At 41.8% G+C, this 16,123-nt stretch overlaps 1 protein-coding gene across 4 annotated transcripts in view; it reads right to left on the bottom strand.

Moving 5' to 3' along the window:
* Positions 1 to 5,995: 5,995 nt before the first annotated feature.
* The window catches only part of mctp2a (multiple C2 domains, transmembrane 2a), a 34,548-nt gene continuing 24,420 nt past the window's right edge, over positions 5,996 to 16,123 (bottom strand). For 3 of the 4 annotated variants that reach the window (XM_042412310.1, XM_042412309.1, XM_042412307.1), the window contains 5 exons: positions 15,255 to 15,296; positions 10,540 to 10,649; positions 10,319 to 10,428; positions 9,063 to 9,160; positions 5,996 to 6,895 (listed from right to left, as the gene is read on the bottom strand). In XM_042412310.1, the coding sequence (XP_042268244.1) occupies positions 6,836 to 6,895; positions 9,063 to 9,160; positions 10,319 to 10,428; positions 10,540 to 10,649; positions 15,255 to 15,296 (420 nt within the window). In that variant the 3' untranslated portion in view covers positions 5,996 to 6,835. The other variant, XM_042412308.1, reaches the window with a different exon arrangement.

Genomic DNA, 16,123 nt, shown 5'->3' on the forward strand with positions numbered 1-16,123 from the left:
AATCCCAAATTATCCAGGGGGTTAGGGGGCGCAGTGCCCCTGAGCCCCGAGCCCCATAGCAGAGGTAACGTATTCAATGGCCTGGGGCGAGTGGAGGAGAGGAGCGGCCCTACTGCATACTGATGGCAGGGAGAGAAGCCAGTAATTGGAGCTGCAGAGGAGAGGGGAGAGGAGGGCAAGCACTGGGAGATGATTGCTTTGTTTTCTCTCTTCCTGTCTGTGCTGCTCAAACTCCTCCCCCCAGACCTCGCTCTCCCTCACACTCACTAAGTAGAGATATGGAGAAATTGAATAGAGATACTTGCTAATTGGTCTCTTGCTGCTTGCTTAAAGGACCATAGACATTCTTTTTCATTTGCCTATTGAAACTAATAAACTATGTCTGTGTGTGTGTGTGTGTGTGTGTGTGTGTGTGTGTGTGTGTGTGTGTGTGTGTCGTAATTCAAGGATTACATGAAGCACTGTGTAGTTCTAATGCATAAAAGAGGAAGGTGTGAAGGACTGCCATTGCAGTAGTTTTAAGAACGGTTGTTATTGTTATTAAGACTGAAAGGAGAAACGTCTCGCTGAAATAAGCATGTCCTTTAAAAAAAATCTAAGCGTATTTATAATACCATATCAAAGCTTGACTAGATCATTTACCGCTTTATTTCTCTCTCTTGTCGTAAAACATATGCATTACGTCCATGAAAGCCAATTTAAACCCAGTGCTGCCTGATATGATGTAAATTGGTAAATACTATTTTAATCAGAGCACATCGCAGTTAATTAAGAAAATTACTTTGACAAACAGGTTTGAAGCTGGCGTAAGAGCTCAAGCCAACAATGCAATCAGTCTCATTCCTTATGGTGGTGCTCCCTCATGTGGGTAAGGAACGCTGAGAATGCTGTTACATACATTACAGAGCATCACTATCAAATCAGCCAGGAGGAAGTGGCGCGGAAGTGAATCTGTAGCCTAAATACTTCCAGAATTGGCACTTTCTCCCCACAGAGTCGTCTGTTGACACAGTTAATCGATACGAAATATACTGGCAAATGGCCTGAAACAGAAAAAGAAGGCCGTCGTGGTGTGTTCAAGTTGTCGCTGTTGGCCAGTTTGCCCTTAACAGGTTGAAGCTCACAGGTCACTAGAAGGACATAAGCAAGTGGAGCTTTCATTTCCTGTCAAAGAGGAGCAGGGAGTTACTTTCCAATGCATCAGTCGCAGGCTAATTGGGCCCCAGTGGGTGACACTGCAGCATCATAAATAAAACAAACACAGTTGTGGTGTTTCTGCCACTGGACTCTTTAAACCTTCATCACAGAGCAAGCAGTTCTGATGAAACACCAGGCCTAATTACTCTGGTACAGGGCTGTTATCTTTTCTGCCTCACTGTAATTGATCCTTTTTTTTCCTGCATGCATTTATGTTTTTAATCAGAAATGAGAGCAGGCATTGCCTGAGAGCTTGAAGACCTTGTAGGAGCCGATAATTAGCCGCTCTGGTTAATGGGCCTAACTGTGCTCGTGTGCTACATGACTCTCTGGTGTCATAATGTGGCAGAGCTTGGAGGAGACAGTGCTCAGGGGTGATACACATGTGATTAGTCTCCTCACTTCACCACAGCCCTCTTCACACCTTAGCTTTGCAGTCAGCACCGCAAACCTCTGGTGTAGAAAATTACATATCCTAAAACTGCACTCACTAATCAAATCTGCTCTGTGTGAACCCCTGACTGATCCATGACCAGTGTTAGAGTTTAATCGTTTTTCTAATTCTCTTGAAAGCAACAGAAATACTAAAACACTCTCTTTCCAAGTATGAGGACTAATACTTGTACAAGATAAAAGTAATGTGGCCTCTTTAATATGTGTACAGCATTTGTGTGTTTGTGTGGCAGCATGTATGCTAATTTGGATAAATATACAACTTGCCCTGGGCCGTGAATTATAAATCGGGCTAATAATAATACACTTTTAGTCTCTTGCTTCTTTTAAATTCACACCGGATCAAAATACATCAGCTCCCGATTGTCATGTTGTGCATTCTTCATTGTGGCGGGTTTGCTGGAGATTTCACTTTGTTATTCAGCCAGTGGCTCCTTCCTTGGGACCATATATCCATATTCATTCAGAACCTATAGAATGTGTCAAATAGAGGTGTCCTAATTGTGTCCTTGATGAAAGGCTATTAATATTGAACACTTTCACATTCACCCATGTGCCAGAGCTGAGGAAATGTGTTTTCCCCTTCTTTCACTGAGACAAAAAGCAGATCTGTTCATATCTCTAATGATACCTGATTCCCCAGGGGTTAGTGGTGAGACTAGCTGTGGCTTTAGCAGATTCATCAAACAAAATATGGTGCTCTTTCCTCAGGAGGCTGAGAGTCACATTGCGTTATATCACTGTTAATTAGAATGAAATATGCAGTTCAATTATTCTTTGTATTGTTTCCTGACGCATGTGCTCTTGCTAACTATAGAGCACTGATGTAACACCAAATGTCAGAAAGCTTAACACTTTATTTCCCCTCTTTTTTTTTCAAAGCACAGAACAGTTTTTCCTTCTACAGTTTATCCATTTTTCAACATAACAAAGTGAGTCTATAAGTATTTGGTACAGTGGCTATAAAAACATTTAATAGTTTGAAGGTTCTTGTAGTTCTCATAAGCAGTACTGTCATGATTTTGGCAGTAGCTGGCCTGATTGGCTCTGGGTGTCTGTTCCCATGTGACATTGTTTTTTAAGTCAGGCAGTAGCTGTCCTGTGGCCAGTGTCAGTACCCAACAACCTCTGATCCGGGAACAGCAACTGTCAGGCCTGCACCTGTAACACCGAGACCTTGTGTGCCCCCCGTCCACAACGCAGGGTTGCGCTCAGACATGCTTTGCATCTCGCCGGCACTCATTGGCCCAAGCAATACTCCCGAGACCGGGCATGATCCCAGCTGTTGTCTTCATTTTAATGCACTCTGAATAATATTAAAGCAGAATCAGTTGAATTTATTAATGCAGCTCGCCCCTTAGAGAGATGCTTTTAAAGGCCAATGATTTAATTTCAGCTCTTAAAGGCCATCTTCTATTCTTGATGCTACAAAGAATTATGGCTTTTGCCATGTCTTAACACCAGTGTGTACTGTGGGCCACAAAATGAATTGTTAGTAAACTGGAGCCACTGCAAACAGCTGCTATTAGCGACCATTTTTCTCTCTGTTATCTCTGTCGGTTATCGCAGACATATTTTCACCCCTATTCCCAGAGACAACATCAATCCTGGTTACTGTGATTCATATCTTATATCACTGTGAGAGACTAAAGCAATGCGCCGACTGTTATGATCTGGAACAAACAGCAAAAACAGGCTATAGGATAATTTTAAGCGCTCCCCATGCAGCGTCCTTAGGTAGATGTGCTCTCCTAGGCAAAACAATCAGTAACTGTAGCAAACACAGTCTGGTCTGTCATTTGGATTGTGTTCCTCTGAGTTGATGCTCAGTAAATCCTGCTCTTTATTGGTGTCAGGGTTCTGTCTGGAGGCAGATTATAACCTCTGCACTTCTAATTTAAGCCAGTTGGTACTTGGAGCGCAGCCACTGATCTCTATGACCCGCTTCTCAGGTGGTACAAGCAGACCAAATAACATGTGCATAAGAGCTTTAACACATGTAAGTCAACTATGAGTTGTGCTTTTGTTACTTTGTCGTACTGTGAACATTATGTCTCTCAGAGAGGAGGTCAACGGCATTGCACATGTAACAATTACTAAGGAGATGCTGAGAATAGTGGCTTATTCAAATGAGGAGGGTTTTTTTTTTTTTTGCTATGCATCTCCTTATAAAGCAACACAGAACAGCGACAAAGAGAAAGGGTGCAGTGTTCTCTCTTTCTGCACTTGGTAGTTTGACGCCCGCTCCGGGGCTGAACATCACAGGAGCGGCTGCTGAAAAAACAGGTTGTATGGGTCCTTGCACACAGCCTGCCTGTGGTGCTGCCTGAAGGACTGCCATGGAAACAAGGAGTGTGACAGGCTCTGGGGGGATCCGCCACAGCTGCAGGCACTTCCTTTTTGACAGCCTGATGAAGACATCACTGCCACACCATGCACAACAACAACAACAACTACTGGAGAAAAAATGTGATCAGACAATGTTAACTGCTGTGTGGCTCAAATGTTCATTAGCAAGCTTGTAAAACATCCAGGGATTTTCCCCACTGCATTCGGGGACCATATTGCACGGTGACTTCCTCTGCAGAGATTCACAGTCTTCCCAGGAGATAATACATTGATAAATAATTCCTTAAATATGATTGCACATCTTTGAAGAGGTACTTATGTGTGTCTGTGTGTGTGTATGAGTAGACAATATGAGTGTGCATTGGTGCATGCAGAGCCAAATCAACAATTGTTGTAACCCTGTCAGACTCTTCTGTATGATCCATTGACTATGAATGATACCGGGAACATCCAAGTCCACAACCTCAGTGCCACAGATTCAAACATTTGACAGCTTGGAGGCAGGCAACCGTATTCCCATATGACCTCTCATAATGTCACTGGCAGCATTTGCCTCAATAATATATCTGCTCATGACACAATGTTATTTTGACTTAAAAATTGCAATGCTCCTAAGTGACTTTTTATTTAAATTGGGATTTACATGACAACTAATTGTCAGGTTCTTATTTTTACGTGTCTCAGAGAGATTTAGATGTCCTGGTGCGGCAATTTGGTTGTTTGCTGAAATGTCGATTAAAAGTACCCTGGGAGTATTGCTTAATTGGTTTCACCTCTTGGGGACACTTCATCGGGTCTTGCCAGTGATCTGCTTATACCCTCTACCCCCCACCCCCTCCCTCCCCAGCACTGCCCTCCTCCCAGCAGAGCCAAAACCAGCCCCCCCACCCCCCCACCCCTCCCCAGCCCTGATGGAGCCAGGAATGTAGGAGGGTTTCAGCCAGTGTGTGGGATTTGGCTCGTCAGAAGCTCAGGGTCACCTCCACACCCTCTCACTTTGAAATGGACCCCTGGTGGCAGCTCCTGGGAGAGCCCAGTGATGTCTCTATCAGCCTGTCAAAAGAGATAGCCCGGGGCTCCACCAGGTCCCCCTGAGCCAATCAAACTCTTCACAAAGCACAGATGGATGCTCTTTCACCAGCATGCTACTGCTGAGGAGGGGGGCACCCGGCCGCAAGGCTCAGTCCCCCAATCAGTTACAACAAACTCCCATTGCTGGGGTCCAAGCCTCAGTTCAGCCCAACTCTAGTTCTAACTATGTGTATTTTAAAAGGGAGTACTTTTCATTTGTCTACTATCAGAAAGATAGAAAGCAGAGATAGAAGAAACCTTATTTTTCCATGTTAACGTTAATTTGCATGGTGAGAGTTCAACTGGCAGCCTTATGTAGACTAGCTGATATAATGAATCAATGCAGTATTAATTATAAATATTTTGAAGAAACTTGTTCTCTCAGTTGTGCATTTATATGAGAATAATCTAAAATTGCTTGGCAGTTTTGCAAAAATCTAAATGTCAAAAGGTGTCTTTAACTGGTTACTTCTTGGTATGTAAACTTAATATAAATGACAAAAGTGATGGATGATATAATACATCTCTCTACTTGGAAAAACTATTGTGGGAAGACAGATGGAAAACACAGTGTGTGTATGTGTGTGTGTAACCATTTGATAGGCCAGGTGATTTTAGTGGAAATGTAAAGCACTAAGTGCTGAGGATGGAGAGAGTACTCTCTGTGAGATGAGCTCTTTCTCTCTCATCTGGACCCTGTTATTGTGAGAAGGCAACAAAGCATTGCATTAGGAAGCACACAGGAGCCACACAGCTTTGATGTGAGCTCGGTAACCAAGGCGCAGCGGTGGCCGGTGTGTGAGCTCTGTTCCAATGGCTATGTTGTGTAATCAGATGTGTTTACTGTGTATTCAAGTAAAGAAGTGGTGTAATCCATCCTCACTAAAGTGCAGTTATTGAAAAAAACACGGGCAAAAACAGGAGCTCAAGCTGATCAAGATTCTTTATTCAGGATACTTGCAAATTCTTCATTTGATGATTCACACATGATACTGAGTAAAAATAAAACTCTCAAATTAATTAGTCTAACATAACATAGAGACTTTAGTTAAAAAAATAAAGGCAGCCAGAAATAATACACACACAGTACTTGAATACATTTATTGCTGAGATAAAATTAAGAAAGCTGGCAGCATGATATTATATATAGTAAAGAATTCAGTACTCTGTCCTAACATGTTTAATGTGTGATAAAACATTGATTCTCCCTGATTATTTAAAAAATCATTGAAAAATCATTGTGATATACTATACATGACCTTTTGACTTTTAATTATATTAACACATGGATAGAGAAAAAAACATTGCCATGATTTGTTTTCCATAAACTGTTAAGCTCATATTAACTTTACCTTAAGGCAAATTTCTCAGTTTCACCAAAGTAAAAAAAAAAAAGAAAAAAAGAAAAACAGTGGAGGTCTGAGGTAAGCCAAACCCAACGCTTTTCATTCCTTTTCTAAAATATATCCAAAGATGAAGGCTGAGCCTTGCAGCACTCTCTTTTCTTTACCTCCAGGCTTGTGATTGACAGCGCCATGTGCTGCCCTCCTAGCTGCTGCAGTTCACAGCCCCTGTCAGGGGGGTGGCAAACACACAAGCCAGAGTGCGGCTGGCTGCCCCTCAGCAGCAGGGGGCAGAGTTAGGGTGCTATGGTGGGGCGCACAGGGTCATGGGTTCTGCTGGCACTGGAGCATTGTTGTCAGGTGGACTGCGTCGTACTATATTCAAAAGGAGACCAGCCTTTCATCCAGCGTGTCCGCGGAGCTTACCTTTTCTTCCGCGGCTGGCTCTGGCTGGTGGGCGCTTTCTGCGCGCTGTACTGCACCTGTAAAAACAAACAGGAGTTTGGTCAGAGGCAGGTAATCCGAGCTCAGTGGAGCGCACGGTAATGGCTCCCCTGAGGAGAGCTGGTGCAGGGGAAAGCGAGGCGGGCTCGCCTGTAATGAATCATTTTTTAAACACAGGAGCAGAGGGGATTAATCACAGGGAGGAAGGATTTGAAGAGTCAAGGGTTCCGTACCAGTGTACGCCCCCCTCATTCTGCACCACAATCACAATATTAGAAACAGACATCAACTGTTGAGATGACCTGCCAGGCCAGTGAGGGAGTTGCAAACTGCATAATCACTCACTGTAAGTTATGTCCCCTAAAGAAAACTTTGTTAAAGCTCAAGAATACGATAAAGCCAGTGTTGTTTAGGTTGAAAAGTTACCAACATCGCTTTCTTACAGAACCTTGGTGTGACTTTGATTTCTCCAGGCAAAAATTCGAACTGAAATGTAACATCTGAACTTTCAACCTTATTTTCTTCTACTTGTTAATTCTACAGATGTAGAATTAAGCTTGAGACAGGTTCACTCAAGTTCCAGACCTCCTTTTTTTTTCAGAAATTCCTTGATGTTCAAACGGATTTAGAAAATAAATTTATGTTGTAAAATTGTGTTATCTTTGAAATTCAAGAAATTATATTCAAGTGTCCGTATTTTTTTGTTTTCAAAATTGCCATCGTAATCCAAAGAATTCTGATCATAGGGTAAACTGAAAAGGAGAAGGGCTAGAATTTGTAAACTTGCTTTTGAAGCATGCTTGCTGAGCTCAAACAATACGTTGAATCTGTTGAATAAAGGTAAGAACTCTATGCTAATTAGCTGGTCTCCATTATTAGAATGGGAGATGGAATGTGGGAACAAAGTGACTGCCTCCTGCATCAGAACATGAAACTGTCCTCAGAACTGACAGATGCTTCTTATTTCAGGACAGACACAGTGTTGTCAGAAGTCCCCGTTTGAGGCAGACTTTGTAGATTTGCGCAGGCACTAATTGCCAAGTCACATTTGCAAGAAAGACAGGAGTCAATTTTCAGCCTTTGTGGTGTTTTTGTGTCCACACCTATCTGAGGATTGAAGTTCTAAGTCAACAAAAACAAAATATGTGGTCTATTGTTTTGGGTCTCCGGTGTATATGATGTTAAGGTTATTTTTCACAGTACATAATGAAACGTACTTATGATGAATCTTAAGGGTGTTTTGTTTTTTATGATTGGAGCTATTTTCAAGATGTAGTTTCTCTTTTAAACCAGGCTAAAAAGTATTGTTTCCATGGGATTTGAATGTGAGTCATTTTCAAAGCTCAAACATCATATCCCAATGGGGAAGAAGACATACAAAGCATTCTGAATCAAAATGTATTCACCACCTTGTTTTGCCAACTCAGTCAGCCAAATCTCAAACAACACAGGCTCCCTCCAACATCATAGAGAAGTCAGCAACGGCTTGCTGCAGGAGGACATCAAGGGTGCAGCAGAGAAACAGACTGGGGTGAGAGTGTCTTTCCAGATCCAGACTGTCAGGATTTTTCACTGAATTCTGTCTGGTGAGTTACCTGGGAGATGAAGGCACTACTGTGGCACTTCATTTCCTGGCAGAGCAAAATTCTCAGTCAGACAACGACGAGCACCCAGCACCACTTACAACACCCTGACAGCTCTCCCCAGCTCTGTGATGTAAATGCAAATGACATATCAGCCATGGCTAATATGTAATCACATATGGCACCCAGCAAGACGACCGGGGCTCACGACTACATTAATTGACTCTACCACCCTGAAGTGACTGAGGCCACATCAGAGTTTCTGTGCTGACACAACAGCCAGAGACGTCAGGAGCCCTCTGCTGGCCCTCAGCCAATCACCAACTTTAATGTCACAGGCTAGCGCTTCAATCAGACAGACAAAATTGCTAATAACGGACGAGGCTGCAGCAATATGGCTGAGGACAGATCTGAGCATCTCCTCACTCAGGCGGTGCGGCGACTACATGGTACTGCACTGAGGAATAATTGGGCCAGTGCTGCTTTAAAGGCGAGAGTCCATTAATAATCAAACAAAGCTAGAGGATATATTTCTGCAACACTTGGGAATTCTGGTACAGCAAATAATGCAGACATCTTCAGGGAATTCCCTCCCTATCTGTATGTAAAATTGGACCCTTACCTTTTGAACATCAGAAGGCACCCTCTTGAGGAAATCCAGTATTTCATTATTGTCAATAGCATATGGGTTGCGCAGCTTCTTGGTAAATTTGTTAACGCCTGTGAAAACAAGAACACATTAATAAATAAAGTTGTCATACTGACCAGCATGTTTTTATGCAGTTTTACAGTATAAAAGCTAATAATAATGAATAGAGTTGTGTAACCCTATCTGTGTAGAGTATGGAGGTCCTACCAGTGTATCTGCATTATATGATGCTATTTCCGTTGATACTCTTAAGCCAAACTGACCAGTAAAATGGAGACAAGAAAGGATAAAGAAACACTTTTCTTATCAATCAATTAGTTACTTCAATTTGAAAAACAGGCAAAAGTTCACGGTAGCTTCTTCTCACTTTTGTTTCCTTCAAACTGATCATTTCTATATTTACTTTGCACATGGCTGCATACCACAGAGAAAAAAAAAATATCTCTGGGGTCTTGTAATGGGACCATTATATTCACAGCTTGGTACTGCCTTACCTCAACATGCAGACAAAGAACCTAAGGACTTAAATATGTGCAAGCAACTTGAAAGGCTTGCCTTGCAACCACAAAGATGGGGGTTAACTGGGGAGGCAGAGGAGTGTCTCAGACTGTGTGTTTTTGTTTGATATGATGGTTTTTTGGTATTGATTGTGTTGAAGGCAGTGTGGAAGTACAGTGGTTGTGGGCTTACAGCTGGAGGAGGAGAGCCTGTTAAGGGCAGCATATCTCCCTGACCACTGAGATGACTGTCTATTCTGTATGACTACAGCAGATAATGAGAGGCTAGACCAGGAGCCTACAGACTGCCCAAGGACATCATGTATTATATACAGCTTGCTACTCTACCTCTGCTTTGCTTTGTTTTCACACAAACCCTAGGCCTTGCCTCTGCTGGGCTCTGCCATATCAGCCCACACTGAGCAGAGCAAACCTCTGCAGCTGTCTGATCTCTGTGCATTTGCAGAGGTGTAGGGATGGCAGAGTTCTTAAATTACCGCACTTCATTAAATCGTGGATTTGCAGTTAGACTGAATATGAGCTGTGTGTTGCAACAATGGTACAGGCATTGATTTTTATACTTTTTGTTGGGATGTTATGGTCATAAGAATTAAGAATCTAGCAAGAAGCACACAGTGGGAGTCTGTTAGCTTTTAGGTATTAGTTATGTAAACATGTTTTGTTCCTTTACAATTTTATGAATAACATTGTTTTTTCAGATGTACAACTTACCCCATATCAGCACAATATACCGCAGTGGGATAAAATACAATAGTGCTGTTCCCGCAAACAGCACTAAGCAGGCCAGACATGACAGGAATGGGACCGACCAGTTGAATATGCTGTGAGAGAAATATTGTGTCAGATTAATGTTGATTCCACAAACACTATTAATAAAAAATAAGATAAATAAAGTCAATGCTGCTGTGACAAATAGAAAATGGTCAAATTACTTCTTCATTCGCTCTCCGATGTTTGCGATTTCTTCCAAAACATTCTGGACAGCCATCACTACTTCCTGCACCATATGTATCTTGTCCATCAAACCCTTTTTTCCAGCTTCCTGAAAAAGCAAAAAAAAAATGCAGTCTCTGATGAGGTACACTGTATGTCAATTGTTGGGCAGGGTAGACAAAGACCAGTTTATCTCTGCTGTGCTATTATGTGTGATTTATCTATTGAATGGCCCATAATGAGCAAACACTGTATATCTTCAGACTATGCTTTTGAAGATGAGACAGACTCAGTGCTCAGAAGCTGTTATGTGGATGGCTGCGAGATTTCAGCTTTTGTCCACCACACACAATAGAGCTGTTGCACAAGTGCAGCACAATCAAGACTCTCTGGTAGATGAAAAGTACACAAAATGGCTATCCGCAATCAGGCAGACTAGACGACCTAGACAAGGAGTGCAGGGGCCTCACAACTTAGGAGAGATTCCATTCCAACAGCCTGCACAGGACAAGTTTGAACATGTTTTTACAAATCTGTCAGTCCAGGTTTTCTAACCTGTTTTAACACTTTCTCTGCATGAGTGAAACACTTCACCCTTTGTAGAGCACCAGTTGGATATGTATTTGTATGAATCTTGTCACAACTAACACTGTACAGAGAGTATTATTTGCTTTTAATGCACTGACATAATAATGACTGAGTCTGGCTAGCAATAAGTCAACATGTGAGGGGGTTGGAGGGTTTGTCTCGAAACGAAATGAATGCGTTCACATCAAGGCAAGAAATAACGATGAGTGTGAAGCCTTCCAGAGGCAGATGAGTGACCAGAGATAACACAAGTAACACAAGCTAAAGAGGGCTGAAAAACCTCACATCAAAAGGAGGAAATAATGACAGAAATGATGACAGAGAGGAGGGTGGGAGAGGGGAATGAGAGTGCTGGGGGAGGGTGCTCTGATGGACCCTAACAGGAGGCTTGAGGATGTCTATATGTTTATGTTACAAGTCAGCCGAAGCCGCAGCCTGTGTGCATTGACAGGGTCCAGACAGAATGCCTTTATCAGAGCTTCATGAGGCAGCCCCTGGGAACACACTGTCTGTCAGCACAGAGAGACTCCCTACTGTCAGGCCCTCTCTCCTCCACGAAAGGCACAGGAAGAGAGCAATTCCCACACTAGCAGAGCCTCCCCCACTGGGCTCAGATCTGGACAGACACTGGAGGCTCAGCACTGTCCAAAAAAGGAAAAAGTATCACAAATATGCTTTCCTTGAGATTAACATCTCATGGTCTCATCATGGGGAAAGAGGACTATCAGTGTTTATGCGTCTTCATCATCTTACTCCCCTGCATTGAGGGGGCTGGGCGAGCCTTCATGTGAGTCTTTTACTCCACATCAGGTGTTAATTGAGCTCTTTATCCTAAGTTTATTTTGAAAGCAGGGAACACTGTTAGATTCTGCTAAAAGCCATTACAACTCATGTCGGGGAGCTCCTGATGGACCTAGAGAGCCACACATTGAGAAATGATAGCTTGCTCAATATAGAGCCTCATCAGTTAGGCTTGCATTCCTTTTCATGTTTCCATTTCAATTTGTCTAAGCGACCCAATTACATGATTTAGAATTGAAATCTAATAAGTGATATGAGGCATTATTTAACTGCAATGGATACACACGCAAGGTAAATTTAGCCAGAAATATAGCCCCAGCAGAAAAAAAGAGAAACCATATTGGCTTTCATTTCTAAAAGAAAAAACAGACAAATAGATGCACTCTGAAGTATAAATCAAGAGACAGAGCTTTCATGATTATCATTATTCATCTCCTTTAAGATTCTTGAAATCCTCCATCTCCTTGGCGACCAAAACTGAAGTCCTTCCTACATTAATCATTTGATGATATTCTTTATCTTTGTTCATTTCTCTTCTCAGCATGTACAGGAGTGCACAGAAAACAAAAATAAATAGAATCTTCTTCTGAAATGGAAAAGGATGGTTAAACTGGGGGATGGACTAAATGAATCCTAAATGTCTACTGATTAGAAAACCTGTGTGAAATCATATTCTCATTTCAGATAAAATTGTAAAAGCTTCCTTTTAAGGTGCAGTAATGGAGAACCAATTTGATCTCATGCACAAAGGTAAACATACTCTCACAGACATGTGGGGTGTTATCAAAGGCTGGAAAAAGCTCATTTAGCATCATTTTAATTAGAGTAAACGGTGCCAAATTTAAATTCTCAGACTGAATATTTTTCTAGTGACTTTTTTGACAAAGATAAGAAGTACATCCAAATGAAAGACACCTGTTTTTCAGGCAAATTATCTCATATGGAGCTAAAATAAGCTAACAAACAATTTGCTTGGATAAAACACACAAAAATTCTCTCAGAGGTTTTAATGTGTTCATGTCCATGTGCGGTAGCTCCCATAATACACGCCACAGATGACGACATGGGCAGTTTGTCTGACTGGTTTGCTCAAGGAGAACCAGTGGTGACTGTGAACTATCGGGTGAGAGATGGAGCAACCCCCCAGCCCAGTCTAGCACCCCCACAACCACCTCTCTTCCTCCCCCTAACTCCCCCTGGGCTGGGCTCTGGGAGCAAGTCAACCCCAGACCAGCTCTGCCAGCCGGGGGGCATGAAAGGGCTGTTTCATCTTCCCTGTTCTTTTCTATTGGAGATCTATGGACTTGTTTTGCCTCTCTGTTTCTTTATGTTATGATTAAATATTGTCTATCTGCACAATTGATACCTAAGGCCAAAGGGAAGTCACTTTGCCCACACATAATTTGTAAGCTGTCTCTTTCCCTGAGGACAGATTTGTTCACAGGCAGAGAATCTGTTCTGTATTATCCTGCTGTAACACTGCCTTGCCTTTCGTCTCTCTTTAACGTCATGCCTTCACATTCTTGGTGCTCTGCCTGAGGTTTACATATTTCCTTCCTCAAGGGGGAAAAATGGGGGATAAAAACATATTTGAGTGGTAATCATAACCTTCTCAGAGGGAAAAGCCTTTATTCACATGTTAGAGGAAAGACTAGGGGAAAAAAGCAAAGACTTTGAAGTCATCAAATTTAACACTGATCACTCTTTAACCCCAAATATTTTTAAAGAAGACTTTGATAGGCAGTGTAAATCTACACTGTTTGATCTAACTGCATGATATCACATTCAAGTGACAGCAAGACCATAACAAGACTTTCAAATAAGCCACTTTAAATTAAAGCTGACAGCTTAAAACAAACATGGGTGACTGCTTAATTAGTAAATGAAAGGAGATATTTCATTTCCTCTGAGTGTGAAAGGGCTTAGGAGGCTCATGGAAAACCTTTCAAAAAGCTTTAAGAGGCGAAGGCTGAGTTCCGAAACACATGCAGCGTATTGAGAAAACCTTAAATCTTTCTAAAGACACTGCTATTTCTTAAACTAAAAAAGTACACATTCCTCTATCATACATTGTGGTTTCAAGGTAAAGACAAATGTAATAATCCTTCTGTGAAGCAATGATATTAAATTCAGAGCGTGAAGCTAATCCTGCCAGATTCAATATCAATAAAAACACTGAATTTTCTGTATCAGTGCTGTATGTGTAAGAACCAGTTTGCCTGTTTTTAGCAAAGATAGCAAGTATGGCTTCCCACTTTGTGTGAGCAGACATATCATGCGAGTTTCATCTGTGAATTAGCCCATCCTTTCAGACAGGATTTGGTGGATGTGCCTGTGTTTTTAAAAGGAGCTGGCTTTTTTCGTAGCCCCAGGTCGTCACAACAGAATATATTGAGCGCATTATGGATATGAATCCTGGGCCTAGACACGCAGCACAAGGGTCATTGCTTGGAGGCTTTGTGTTAGTTCCACACTTCATTGCCATAAAGCAATAATACACATCCCTGTTAACGCTTCCTTCTTTACAGAAAACAGTGGGATGAGTGTAATTGAATATTATGTGCTGTGGGGAAGTATAATTTTCAGGCTACTTAAAGATTTCCTGTTGTTTTTGTTTTTCAGGAGACACAAGAGAGATATATTAATACACGTCATTTATTGTTTCTCACAAATGAATAAGTGAAAACGACTCATAACCTTTAGGGCAGAGTATAAGTTTACTGCTGTGTTATTGTACTTTGTTCATTTGTTCTGGTAGTAAAGGTCATTTTCAACATTTTTGTTCCATTTAGACAATGATGATAGGAGAAATCTACTGATATTATCCCCAACAGCTGTGCAAAATTTAATTGACAATGCCGGTTAAATTTGATTTATAGATTTTCAAAGGGCTGCGGTATCTCAGCGGAGTGCATTTGTAGAGTGACACTGAATACCCAGAGGAACAGAATGCTGCAGTTTCATAGATGTTACGCTCATTTGTGATGCATGAAGATATTTCTATTCTTAGTTAGAAAAGAGCTTCTGAGCCCTTCATTGTGACTATGCTAAAATCTCAACTAGAACCTGAATGGTTCTTTACTTTGGTAGAACATTTTCTTTTTTTTTTTTTTTTAGGAAGCATGACTTTATTTGTGAAAGAATCACAGCTACTTTCTAAAACAGGAATTTGTACCCACCAGAAGCATGCAGTCATATTGATATATGTTACAGTATGTGTTTGATTTTCCCATCGTTATTCAGACATTAAAAAAAAAAAGTCTTACGGTTCTCACACTTAGACATATTATCCCCTAAAATGTTAGAAAGAGACAAGATAAAATACCTTTTCGCCCTCATCTTCGTCGTCACCCATGCTCATGTTCACCTAAGAGAAAATAAAGGGTAGAGGGTGATTTCAAACGAACGGGACATGTGGGCACTGGAGCATTTTTAACAAACACCTAGTAATGAAATTTTCTTTGAGTACATTCACCCCTATTGGGAGAGGCTTGTTTCCATAGAGACTGCATCACAGGGGTGACCTCACACAAAAGGAGAGGTGAAAGAGGGCCTTCCTCACAAGAGCACTGTCACACCAAAGCAATCTCATTTCTCCACAATATAAGCACACAGAAAAACAGAAAGAGGAAAGAAAAAAAACACATTTAATTTGGATGCTGTTGCCTAGATCACTTTATATCAAGTCATCCCTGACCCGACTGTGGCGCACACTGTGACATTGCCTGGGAACAGAGCTGTGTCATTGCTGGCCAGAGGGTCAGAGAGGGGTGACAGAGCCTCCACACTGGATATGAGGGTGAGCCAGGGCTTTAACACTGCCCAGAGACAGCATCTTTGCCAGCAGCCATAAACACAATCACTGGGCCGGGGATGTAGCTCTTGGGAGGGTGTGTGAGCAGGCCAGGCCCCTGGCTGGCCGGTGAGAAGGCTTACAACACAGTGAAATTGGGGGGCAGTCAGAAGTGTGAACAGCATTAACCTTCACAGACATGTGTAGGGCAAACATAATTTCCATAACAGTAGATAGAGGACATAATGGTATGTTCAGGAGAGAGCAACAGTCCTGTCTTTACACATGTGGTGAGACTATCTATACAGGCTTCTGCACTATGCATTCATTTCATTGTATAATACAGTATATATATTCAAGTGTAACAGCTGTGATTGACATTAAAATTTGCAAATTGTCCA

Source organism: Thunnus maccoyii, chromosome 5 (genome assembly GCF_910596095.1).
Source record: "Thunnus maccoyii chromosome 5, fThuMac1.1, whole genome shotgun sequence".
Taxonomy (NCBI): Eukaryota; Metazoa; Chordata; class Actinopteri; order Scombriformes; family Scombridae; genus Thunnus; species Thunnus maccoyii.